General features: G+C 40.2%; 1 protein-coding gene across 2 annotated transcripts; it reads left to right on the plus strand.

Annotated features, from left to right (window-relative positions):
• Positions 1 to 905: 905 nt before the first annotated feature.
• lhx3 (LIM homeobox 3) lies at positions 906 to 12,582 on the plus strand. Of its 2 annotated transcripts, none has more exons than XM_072371821.1 (6): positions 906 to 1,382; positions 5,964 to 6,135; positions 6,269 to 6,471; positions 8,204 to 8,355; positions 9,776 to 9,947; positions 11,330 to 12,582. In XM_072371821.1, exons 1-6 carry the CDS (start codon positions 1,313 to 1,315, stop codon positions 11,761 to 11,763), a joined length of 1,203 nt encoding a protein of 400 aa, XP_072227922.1. In that variant the 5' UTR covers positions 906 to 1,312; the 3' UTR covers positions 11,764 to 12,582. The 2 variants fall into 2 exon arrangements, with proteins under 2 accessions (XP_072227922.1, XP_072227923.1); XM_072371822.1 differs by lacking the exon at positions 906 to 1,382 and adding an exon at positions 3,603 to 3,837.
• The last annotated feature ends 262 nt before the right edge of the window (positions 12,583 to 12,844 follow it).

Raw genomic sequence — 12,844 nt, forward strand, 5'->3', positions numbered from 1 at the left:
AGCGGTGATTTTGTTTGTGTTTGTCATCTAAGCTCCTGCAGCTGCGTTGGCTTTAGGATTTTTGTTAGCCTACTGCGTAGAAGTCCTTCCAGATTTACAAACAGTTCTCCCTTAATCTGCGCAGAAATCTATGTTTACTTGTTTATCAGACGTTGCTGCCCATGAAAACACAAAGGCTTATTCGTGAAAACATACCTTCACTTGTTAATGTCAAAATGGCTGCAAAGAGCGTGTTGGGGTTACTAAAGATAAGAGAGAAAAAAACTTTTGGGACGCTTAATTACCCTGGGTTGACTAATGAAGAGCACCGTGGTTCTAATTGGCTTACAGCACTCGTTGGCTGCGTGCTGTGCGAATAAAATTGAATCAAAGCTGTAGCACTACGTCAGAACATGCGTTACGGTCCTAATTGGCACAGTCTCAAATGAATGAGATTTGGCACATAGCCAAATAGGCGGCTGAGCGTGTGTTTGTTTACTATGTCACTATAGTTACTTTATTCTACCTAGACAGTGTGCTGTAAAAATGAAGAAAAAAAACATATTAGTGTGATTATTCCAATGTTATTGTTTAAATCAAACTCCAGCACTTGTCAACCAATATTGATTGTACAATGTCTGTCTTTTTTCAAATTTACAGTTACACTATACCGACTAAGATAACGGCCTTTTCACTCCACCCGTTCCTGCCAATAATGTCTATTTTTAAACTAACAAAAGAAAGACGCAGCGATGGAAACGCACGATAACAATGCCCAATTGCCCCATTGTGCGCATTGAAAGACAGACACGTGCAACACAACATAGATAAGGAGAGAGAGGGGAGGGCTGGTGTGTGTAGTTGTGAGCGTGCTTAAAGATCGCCTCTGGGGATGTTAGAGCAGCACACACCCCTGCAGCCTGCTCAGAGAAACTCCCCTTTCAGCACTCTGGACAGAGGCAGCGCTGACCGCCGGTTATTTTGGTTGAAGTTAAGTTTCAGGCTGCAGGCTCACACTCGGGTCAGCTGACGCGGCTAACGGTCAGCCGCTTCCCCACTGTCACCCGCCTCTCATCGCGAACTTATCAAACAAGGCATCAAAGAGCAACTTGATGAATATTCAAAGCTCCTGTTCTTGGAGGCTGACGAAAGGAAAAAGGTCGAGTCCGTTTCAACATTTTTCTGAATTAATAGACCTCAACTCACTCTCAAGAGGATACATTGCCAATTAAGTGCGGAGTTGAGTCCGCCGTCTATATTGAGCAGCTTATTAAGTTTTTGTTTCAAATCAAAGATCTTCTGTGCCGTTTTCTTCACTTGGAGCATCTTCAAAATGCTACTTGAACACCCGGGGTCAAGTTGTCAAAGCACCGGGAATTTTTCCCGGTACAATTCAAGCCAAGGTAAGACACAATTTTGCTATTTTCTGCAGTTATTAAGTTTGGGCGAGAGCACATATTAATTACAAGTAGTGCAGAGTTTTTCCAAGCGTCCTGGGATCCGTGTCCCTAACCCCAGGATGAAATAGCGGATAAAGAAGCACAGCGGGACTGAATAATGTCTTTGACAACCATGAAATAGGTGCTGTAAAAACGTATAAATCCACTGTGAAAAACAAAGACACTCTCAACAAAAGCTACAGACTTTGAAAGTTACTTTTGTCGACTTACTTTACAGTAATATTGGCCTTCAATGCAAAGTGGTGAAAGGGTGAGATAAAAGTTGTGGCAACCCTAATATTGGCAAGTCATGCTGATGTTAACAGCCCGTTTAGAGGTGCCTCTTTTGCCGGAGACGTTATGAATCCGTAATGAGCCCTCATTGTTTGTGAATCACACGAACAGATGTTGTGCGCGTGCTGTCATTTCACACCACCGCCTGCAGTTGTCACGGGAGCGCAAAGCGCAGGGAGCGGATAAGGAGACACCACCGGATCCGCTGAGGAGACGGCAGCCTCTGTGCGGTTGAGCGACAGACTGTGAGCAGGCCCAAAGCTGCTCCCCTCCGCGTCTCAGCCACACAGTATGCTCAACAGGTGTGGCATTTCTTCCCTGACAGGTGGGACACCTGCAGTGAAGGTGGTGGTGGCGTCTAAGGTGGTTTTCACTAAAAGAAGGATAGATTAATGGTGTTTTGTATAAGTAGTCCGTAGCTTCCCAAATGGTGGAACGCATGTTTCATGCTTGTCAATCTCACTTGTAACATGCGTCATATTTCTAATAAGCAATGGGCTCCTACTGGAAATAAGTAAGGGGTTTCTTAAATGGAACATTTTGAGCACAATACACCGCTGATATTTTACCTAATTTACAAATTTCATTTTGACGGGCATAACGCGAAGAAAAGTCTGTTTTTTTTAATAATCTTTGGTCCTTTCCCTAACTGACTGACCATCACTCTGATAGTCATTTTATGGCTTTGTTGCCACATTACTGTCGGCTCACCCCCTCAAAAGCGAGCGATCAATGTGACATAAAAAAATATTACAAAGCTGAAAAGTAAAAGGGGCACCCATGAACCCCACACCTTTCTCCAAAACGCCTTTCATATACTTCTGAAAATACAGGCAAATGGGACATTGATTTTAGATTCATCAGTGGTCCGGCCGGTTGTGGCACTACCAGTGATTTCCCCAGGCGCTCTTTTGAGCCAAAGATCAGTGTCAATAAAATTCATTGGGATACCGGCCCGATCAACACGTTATTGAACAGCCAATCTCTCCCCTAAATAAACACTCGCCTTTGCGCACTCAGCACACATGGAAGTAAGACTGCATGTGTGCGCGAGCGTGTGTGTGAGTATTCCTTAGTATATTTTTTCATCATTTATTTATAATCTCATACAAAGCGGATAGACTTTGCAATATTTGACCAGTCTGTAAAATATATCCTGGGCAAGTGCTCTATAAATGTAAAATACAGTTACCACTACTATGACAATAATGACAAAAACAAAACTAATATTAATTCATGAATTAATTTAACTTGTGGCACTTTTGAACTGAAATCGGTTTTAAAAATGAATTTTTAAGGTAGCTTCATAGTGGAGAGTATATTCTTTTTTCCCCCTGTTGTTATAGGCTTACGTTCTTGCACTGGTTCGGTTTCCAAACTTGGATAATTTACACAGTGTCCTATCTATGTACATGTGTTTGAAATTGTGGCAGTTGGACAGCAAAGGATAAATTGTTCTAAGTTTGAACAACTTATTGAATGCTTCTCACAAAACTATTAAAGCATTCATATATTTGCTTCAATTCCTCTTTATTGGGGATCAGCCAAAAATGTTATTTTAGTCTAATTCTGCTTGGTAATGGAAAAAGCGAGAACAGGCTGAAGTGGATTCTTGAGGAGTTTTTTGTTTTTGTCCCATCTTGGCAGCCAAATTAAAAGTGGGGGAGAGTAAAATAAATTGTTTTCCTCGTTGGAGAAGTCTGTGGGATCATTGTAAGGCGTCCCAGTGCGCTGGACCTCTATTGGTTTCCCACCTCACCTCTTGCTTCTTCTTCTTCCGGGTAAGGTACTCAGTAGGTGATGTTGATCTGTCTCCCTGTCGCCCGGGAAACGGCGCAGCGTAATCCTGCTCAGGCTTCAACGGAGGGGAAGCATAAAAGCAAACTCCTCTGCAACCTCACGCGCCTGTGCCCAGTTCAGGACTCTTGCTGCACAAATTTGACAACACTTGCCGTTCGTGAGTGTGTACGTGTGTGGATAGACACGAGCAAGACGGGCTTGTGTTGATATAAGCGTAAATCATGAGCAATGGATGGACGTGGTGAGCTCAACTCTCCTAAAGAGGCACCAAATAACGCGGAGATGCTCCTCGCTCTGCTGTCACACAGTAACGAGTTGCGGAAAGGTAAATGCATTCAAAGATAACATTACTTTCCTTTATTATTATTCATGTTGCACTAGTGTGTGTGCAGAGTTTGTCCTCAAACGCCATGCTGTTGACTTGGGCCTTTCAGTTTAGTTGATTGACAATCTGTTGGCCACGTGTTGAGTGGGTTATAGAATCTCGATGTTTTAATGCGCTTTAATTTGAGCAAACTGTTTCCCAGCGGAACAGTTTAAGTTGGTGACACGGGGGGAACGTGTAATTTTCGCCACTCCTGATATCGACCCTGGACGTCTGTTCTTCATGTTGTAACCTTTGATCTCAGTGATGATTGTTCGTGTTTTTAGCGCACGCTTTTGAGGGGCCAATTTGAACCTTTTTTTTTTCTTTTACGCATTTTGCACTCTTACAGAATATTTGTTGTGCATCTTCAGACACATGGTGGTTGTGGGGAAACAGTTACCTTTGTTTGTTTCTTAAAGTTTTAGAATAGTTTTCTTTGCTCATTATTACACATCTGATCTGATCTGCTTTTATATTTTACTAAAATAGTTATGAGGGGGTTATACTTATTACTAAATGACTGAATGGTGCATATAACATCACCTCCTCGCGGTAATCAGATTTCCATTGGGATTTGCAACCATTTACAATTTCAATATTCCGAGTGGGCCTTTTGTAAGGTGCGCTAATTGCTTGGACGCCGTGTTGGTTCGAACTCCGAGACAACAGGCCGCAGCTTTCTAGTTTTACCGAGCGCACTGAATTAATGATGACCTGGATACACCTGTGCTCGATGTGGCCGCCACCGCACTTGTGCAGGGCTTGCTGGTGATGCAAGACGAAATGGCTCGTCAATGTTTTATGAATCGTCCACAACAGAACAATGGGAGCGCGATTCCTTGCACGGATGGAATATGAAGTGGTTGCGCTTCTTTTAATTAGTAATAAAGAGGCCGAATAACGTCTCTCCTTGTATGTCAGACTTCCTTTATTTGTATCTAACCGTCTGAATGCCCCAGAAAGCTGCTGCCTCTGTACGCCCTCGTTGCTTTGAATGATTGTTTGCTAAAATACTAAAAAATCAATTCTAGTGCCACGTTGCCTTTTCGGTCGATTGTATCTAGAACTGATCTCAATTCGTGATTTTGGGATGTAACTCTCTTAGAGATGTACTAAATTGCCTTATAATATTTAGACAGTTAAATTGGATGTTTTTCTCACACATTGTAACATTTTTCGTTGGTAGATAGACAACGCATTCTTAAGCGATGTCAAACATGATAAGGTCTATTTATATCGCGCGTGTATTAAGTTGTTTTTCTCTGTGGGGAGGGGTCGGGGAGGTGCCCACGGTAAGCATTATTTCCCCGAGTTTACTCCCGTTGTATAATTTATCACATGATCTGTAATTACATCAAGTAGTCATCAGTCGTGTTTGATCAACCCGTGGTTTAATGGCAGATTTTTGCATCAAGTGAATTAATCTAATTTTGTCACCTGTATATTCCAAGTCCCAGCACCAAAAGATAGAGACGGTGTGGACATGGAGGGAAAAAAAGAACTGTTAAATTAACTATTGTGTGGAGATCTGTGTAGAAACACACGTGTAGAAGTGAAATCCGGTCATTGTCTTTTTATTCGTGTTTTCTTTTAAATATATACCTGAGAGATTAACAGCTGGGCCTATCAGGAACTCAACCCACCCGACTGAGTCAGTAACAGAGTTAAATGCAGACGCATGGGCGTTTTCAGTAACTTTGCTTTGTGTTGCGCTTGTGCGAGTTTATTTGATACATCCACTCGTGTTTCCACGATGATTTAAAAATTGAATTGAATAACATGAAATATAGAAAAATAAACAGGGGTTTAGCGATTGGAAAGGCAAACAGAAAAAAGAAGCATTAGAAATCTAGGTAAACTGACGCTCATTAACAAAAGACAGACATCCATCGTGGATGCGGTTCGGAGTTTTCAATTTTCTGATCGCAAGCTGTTGTCATTATGAGTCGTGGATAAGCAGTTGTCTCCACTGGTTGTTATTCTAACTTTGGCAGCTGTTGTACACATTCTAAGCTTATGAGCGGGATCATTTGACGTGTTGAAATGACTAAAAATGCTGACACTTCTCTGTTTTTCTTCTGCAGAAATCCCAGTATGCGCAGGCTGCAGTCAACACATAGTAGACCGCTTCATCCTCAAAGTGCTGGATCGCCACTGGCACAGCAAGTGCCTAAAATGCAGCGACTGTCAGGCACAACTGGCGGAAAAGTGCTTCAGCAGGGGCGACAGCGTGTACTGCAAAGACGATTTCTTCAAGTGAGTGCCTCCAGGAGAAAAAAAAATGGAAATTAAAAAAATGCTCTTCGAAAATCTGTTTTGTCAGTATTTCACGAAAAATACACACGCTGTTTTATAATGTATTGATGGAGACTCTCTAATATCCCCAAAGGAGATTCGGGACCAAATGCGCGGCCTGTCAGCAGGGGATACCGCCCACCCAGGTGGTGAGGAGAGCGCAGGACTTCGTCTACCACCTGCACTGTTTTGCCTGCATCGTGTGCAAGAGGCAGCTGGCCACAGGTGACGAATACTATCTGATGGAGGACAGCAGGCTGGTCTGCAAGGCCGACTACGAGACCGCCAAACAGAGAGGTGAGCTGGTCTCAGCGTTTCCCATCACTCGCCTGAAAATTCTAACAAAGACAAACGCAGAAAATTGTCGACAGACAGCTTCATTTTATAGGCTCTGTAGCCCACCCTTTAATCATCTACCTGGAATTGTGTGTTTGACGTGACAGTGAGGTCATCCATAAACTCTGACCCAACCGCGCTAATTGCGCAACCCAATCGATACTAAACTGCGAGAAGCGGGGGCCACGAAGCTTACACTTGCACTCTGCACTTGAAGGGATCAGCTTTCAATAACTCTTTGTGCGGTGACGGAGATGGGGGTCTGGTGGAGAAACGGACAGAAAGATGCGCGCAGCGCGCATATGTGTGGGAAAAGACGGGAACTCCGTGACTCCTCTGCGCATTATTTACAGTAACCCTGTCCCTGCATGCATTATTTAAATAAATTATTCATGTATCATATGTGCTTATAGGTGTGGCAGATGCTTGATAGGAAGGAGTTTGATATACATATGTTGTTTATTTAAAACAATTAAAAATAAAGGATCTTCTAATCAAAACATCCGACATTTTTTTTCATGCAGTCACAGTTTCTTAAGCTCTAAAATTGAAATCTCCACATGAAAGATTAATTTTCACAAATTTCAGTTTTATAGTGAAACGAACAGGTAAGACACAAACATTTAAATAAAGCTGGAAACACACCGGAAAAGTGCACCAGGACACATAAAAACAGCATTTAACAGGATATCATTTATCCTCGATTAAATGCTGTTTTTCTGCCTGCATTAAGGTATCAATTTGCTCATCAGCATTTCCAAATATTTTGATATTACTACTAATATCACAGTGTAGACTTTAAAATGTCACTTTAACCAGAGAGAGTCCTCAGCTTAATAAACAACAAAAACTTTTTTTATATATATACCTTCCAATACACTGTACATTTCATTCCGTGCACAAAGCTGCTTCACATAACGCACATCCTTTGGAAAATGTACAAATGTTGCACTCTTGACTTCTTTTTTTTATTTTATTGGTTAATAATACATTTTAGAATGTATTGCATATCAGTAGTAGTAGTTTTTGAAACGACATGTAAAAGAACAGGCCAACGGCCCATAATACGTTTTCCCTGGATATTCTGTTTAATATTTCCTCACATTACTGGAAATCCCAGCAGGCTCATTCCTGGTGCGCCAGACTGGGCATGTCCAAGTTTTTATCTCCCCATCTGTTTGTTGTGAATTAACTGTGCTGATTTATGCAACGAGTTAACTCAAGTTTTTGCAAAAAACACACACGTTTATTTTGCTAATGACAGGGTGCAATTACTTGGGGCTGTATCCATTTGGATGATGGTTTTGCATTTTGCTGTGGGGGAGAACAGATGTGCAGGAATGATGCAAGAATGCATAAAGTGCCCCATCGGGGTTTATAAGTAAAGAAATATGAAACATTTATGTGAAATTAGAAAGTTGTACATCAAACCAGTCTTGGGCTTTTAGTTGCTATGGTGAATATGTTTCTGTTTAATATTTTTACATGGCTATGATATGTATATATATCAATATTACATTCACTTTGTTGCTTTGGGTGTCAGTTTAATCTGTACATGTGCCTCCATTTACATCAGCCCCAGACAGATAAAAAAAAATCAAAAGAATAATAAAATAGATTAAACTTTCGAGTAAACATAGTTAGATTGGGGTCTGCCCAGTGTTGTTTGACAAGTTGTGTGTCTTAATTTCAGAGGCAGACTCAACTGCAAAAAGGCCACGCACAACCATCACTGCTAAACAACTGGAGACACTGAAGAACGCTTACAACAACTCTCCCAAACCGGCCCGTCACGTCCGAGAGCAGCTATCATCAGAGACAGGTCTGGATATGCGGGTTGTGCAGGTAAAGTATATTATTATCCATTAAGGGCTATTCCATTAGTGTCCCGACTTCATTATCATTCATCATAAGGGACAATTGTAGCTGATCTGGCACAAACGTACTGTACGAACAAGTGTGTGTGTGTTGAGAGGAGGGATTTACGACTAGATGGAGTAAAATGAAGTCCACATGAAAGTCAGCATGGTTTAAATCCAGGCTCGTTAACAATGCTAAGAGGGCCCTTCGCACATTGTCTGCAGCTGAAGAGCCTCACACTGGTTGCTAGGTGTTGGTCATATATATTGTTTTATTTGCAAGGACAAAAGTAGGGACAGAAGCCACTAAAATGCTCCTCATTATTCAGTGAAAGGGAAGGGGTGAAGAGGGTTCACTCAGGATGGAATATCATTAAGAAGAATGCAAAGCCGCATGCTTTTTGTGCTACTGGCTGAAACTGATCCATTTTCTGTTCAAGATCAAAAGATGGAAAATAAAGACGGCTTAAATTTAGACAACAAACTGCAGGTGAGCTGCATGCAGTGTCTTCACACAATTTAGTTCAGATCAAAAGCCAGTACAGAAAAAAAAAAAGAAGAATCTAAGCTATCAGCACGCTAACCTGTCTGCTCCCTTAGGTGAAGACAACTTGAAGTGAAGTTAATTAAATGCGTGATAAATCTGATTGAGGAGAGGCTGGTCCCAGGGTTACTGCACAGTGTCATTGCTCCAGTCTCCCTCTTGGACTCTCAAAGGCATGAAGTGGTGTCCAGACAGTCCTTGAACATTAATTTTGTTTAAATGCTTTGAAACCATACATGTGCATCAGGAAAAGAGAACATAATGGGATTTAACCAGTGTGTGGGGAGTGGGATGTCTGAATCACAGTGGCTATTGGTCCTCTATGGGCTGAGAGGTATAAATTAACCAAAGAAAATGGGATTGAAGTGAATTTGATAATACTTTATTAATCCCGAAATGGGAAATTATTTTTGCAGCATAAAGAATCAAAACAGTAATTAGTTGTTAGCAATTGTGGGGAAGTAATTGTGCAGAGGTATTGCTGGGAATGGGAATGATCTCCTGTAACATTATTTGTTGCACTAGAGCTGAAAAAGCCTCTGCCTGAAGACACTTTGTTGTTTTATCACTGTGTTATGTAGATGGTGTTCTGCATTGTCCATTATGTTTGCAACATTCTACTTTGCATAAATTAACATAATAAATGTGTATTTTTTCATTAATTTTTCCCCAATTCATTATGAACTAGAAAGTTATTCTTATAGCAGATTTTAAAAAGTAACTTTATTTCTCCTCCTTTTTATACTTGGCCTTTTTCTCTCTCCTCCTCTCTTATGCAAATTGTGCTAAATAGCCTACATCTGCTCTGTTGAATTGTCAAAAGCCTTGACAAACATGACATCTTGCTTGTTCTTCCCATCAGGTTTGGTTTCAAAACAGACGAGCTAAAGAGAAAAGGCTGAAGAAAGACGCTGGGCGGCAGCGATGGGGGCAGTACTTTCGCAATATGAAGAGGTCAAGAGGAAGCTCCAAATCTGACAAAGACAGCATCCAGGAGGAGGGCATGGACAGTGATGCTGAAGTGTCCTTCACAGGTAAAGTCAACCACACAAAAATAAAAACACAGTGCAGCTGCTTCCACGTGTAATGGCAGTAAACAGCATATACATTACAAAAGAATTACACCATGCCATTAAAGTGCCTTAGTACTGAAAGTGTGACAGCACACATGTGCTTAGGTGTATTATCCACATCTGTTCTCTTCCTACAGTAACGATTAGAATTTTTGCCTTTTCAAAGTGGAAAAAAAATCCTCTTAATAACATCAATATTCTATGCACCAGTGCCACAGCCCTCCTAAGATTCATGCTGGTTTATTGCCATAGTTTCTTTAGAAGCTAAACTTGGAAGCTAAACAAGGAAATTTTATCTCCCTAATTTAAAGGCATAATTTCACCATAAACAACTATGTCAGCAATTAACAATTAACAGCTATTAACAAATTAGCATCGGTAAATACTGTATATGGTGCTTTTTCTATCTCATCTGTATTCTTTTAAAATGTTACCAGTTCTTTATCTATAGATAGAGTTTTTGGAATTGGTTTATTAATTTAATTTAGTATAACAAATAGTTTTGACAGTGCATGTTTGTGTGTGCAAATGAGTAAGCATTTATCACATTTGCATACATTTCTTGTCCAGAACAAAGCTCTGAAAACCAGGTTGAAATTTCTTGAATTTGTTTAATTTTGACTAAAGGAATTGAATATTACAGTCTGTAAATCATGTTTTTCAACAAAAGCAGAATTAAGAGAAAGCTCAAGATTTAAAAAGTACCTCACAAATGTAGGAAATCACTATATACTAACAAAAACTATTATGTACAGACTGTGCTGAAAAGCACAAATGGGTTATAATGCAATAATGTTTATTAGACCAAATATAAAAAAAAAAACAGAATAAACATGTAAAAGTGTTTTTTTAGACATTTTCTTTCTGTTGGTTTGAAAAAAATCATGAAGTAAACAAAAAATTGTCGATAATCTGACAATTAAAAACAATGATTTCGCCTGCAGAATCACCACTTAAATAGTTGTGAATGCTCACCAGATGGAGACATGCAGCACATTTTTTTTTTTTTTTTGGTATTTAGAATACCATTTAACTAAACAAAGGTTTACGGATAGGGGCTCTCCATGCAAGCAAAACAAGCTTGTTGGTCCAGTCACTAACTGATGGCTTCACAAAGTGTATTCAAAAGCTGTGGTACATTAACAACACTGACGCCAGTTTCTGGTCTTGTACAGATATACTTCGCCCAGTGAATTAATCCATTGATCGTGTTGACTCCATTAAGATTAATTAATTTAGCTATTTTAAGTACTGTTGTGGTGGCTACTTTGGATGAAATATAGAAGAAATTGAATGCAAACATATCAAACTAACTTTTCTTTTACTTTATCTCTCTTTCACAGATGAACCTCCCATGTCAGATCTTGGCCATACTAATGGCATTTACAGCAGCCTGAGTGAATCCTCTCCAGCCATGGCAGGCCGCCAAGGGGGTAATAACCACAGCTCCTTCCCCCTAGAACATGGCGTGCTCTCCTCTCAAGACCAGTTTCACGACATGCGCTCCAACAGCCCCTACGGCCTCCCCCAGTCACCTGGGTCACTTCAGGCACTACCCAGACACCAGCCTCTCATTTCCAGCCTCGTCTACCCTGATTCTGGCCTTTCTATCATGAGCCAGGGCAGCGGACCTGGGATCAACCCTGCTGTGAGGGTTTCCATGGGAGCAGCGAATGGCCCTAGCTCGGACCTGTCCACCGGCAGCAGCGGTGGATACCCAGATTTTCCTGCTAGTCCTGCATCCTGGCTAGACGAGGTGGACCATGGACAGTTCTGATTGGTCAACGAAAAAACTTGACTCTAATTTTCTTTTTTTTTTTTTCTTTTTTCGTGTCTTCTGTTGGATTTAAGAAGTGGAAAATAGTCACACAGGACAATGACTGTGTAAAGCAGGGGACTGCTGTGATTGGATTTCAGCAATATCTCAGACGTATTGATCAGTTCGTTATTTGTGATCGAAATGGAAGCAAGTAGGAAAATGTCCACTTTAAAGCACTTGGCCTACCCTTTGTCTTTCAGTTTTAAGACTTTATGCAAAACAAGAAATCTTTCAAAAATATTTCAATTTTCAGACATTACTATTAGCTTTTTTAAAACAACATAGACCACAGACAAAGACTCGAAATATTTAAACATTCAATATTTGGATTTTCAATATCTCTCATTTATTCACCTCTCATCCCATCTGTCTTTGTTAACTTCATTGTGTTCAGATGAAGCATCCAGTTCAACATTCAAAGTCTTTAAATGTCTGGTTGTTGCCAAATGTCTATATATGAATATATAATGGTTTATCATTGTGGAGACTTTATTTTTATACAAACATCCTCTTGGATATAAATAAGCACCTGGGCATGAGGACTTTGTACATTCTTGAACAGGGATTTAGACAAAAATGTAGATGTTGTCTTAAATGGTACCTAGGGGTCCAATTACTTCTATGCATTTGTGTGTTCTCAGATGTATCTTGTTCGTTTCGTTCTACCACCCCACGGCAGAACTGTAGCACCTGGGGATCTGATGTATATGTTTGTTTATGTGGAAAATGTTTTATGTATTATTTATTCCCTCTGGTAATGATGATGATTCATAATTAAATGGCAGGACTTTAATAAATTTGTCACCTAATTCGAGATGGAGTTTGATCTTTTTCTTATCGGCCTGCGAATGCAACAAACGGGATGCAATGAGTGATAAGTGCCCTCAAAGATAATTTCTTTTCTTGAGTATTTAGGAAGATTATTATCTGGGAATATATTTAAAAAAAAATGCAGAAACACTCATGTATTTTAGAAATATTTTAAATTCTAATATATGAAAATATATACAATATATGAAAACAGCAGCCAACAAACAAG

The sequence above is a fragment of the Leuresthes tenuis genome, unplaced genomic scaffold (genome assembly GCF_036924035.1).
Source record: "Leuresthes tenuis unplaced genomic scaffold, fLeuTen1.0.hap1 SCAF_19, whole genome shotgun sequence".
Taxonomy (NCBI): domain Eukaryota; kingdom Metazoa; phylum Chordata; class Actinopteri; order Atheriniformes; family Atherinopsidae; genus Leuresthes; species Leuresthes tenuis.

What these genes read in the sequence shown, in the direction of transcription:
- lhx3 (XM_072371822.1), top strand. Translation starts at nt 3,741, where the DNA reads ATGGATGGACGTGGTGAGCTCAACTCTCCTAAAGAGGCACCAAATAAC. An exon ending in CAGTAACGAGTTGCGGAAAG is followed by an intron (nt 3,838 to 5,963) that starts GTAAATGCATTC and finishes TTTCTTCTGCAG; the next exon opens with AAATCCCAGTATGCGCAGGC. An exon ending in TGCAAAGACGATTTCTTCAA is followed by an intron (nt 6,136 to 6,268) that starts GTGAGTGCCTCC and finishes ATATCCCCAAAG; the next exon opens with GAGATTCGGGACCAAATGCG.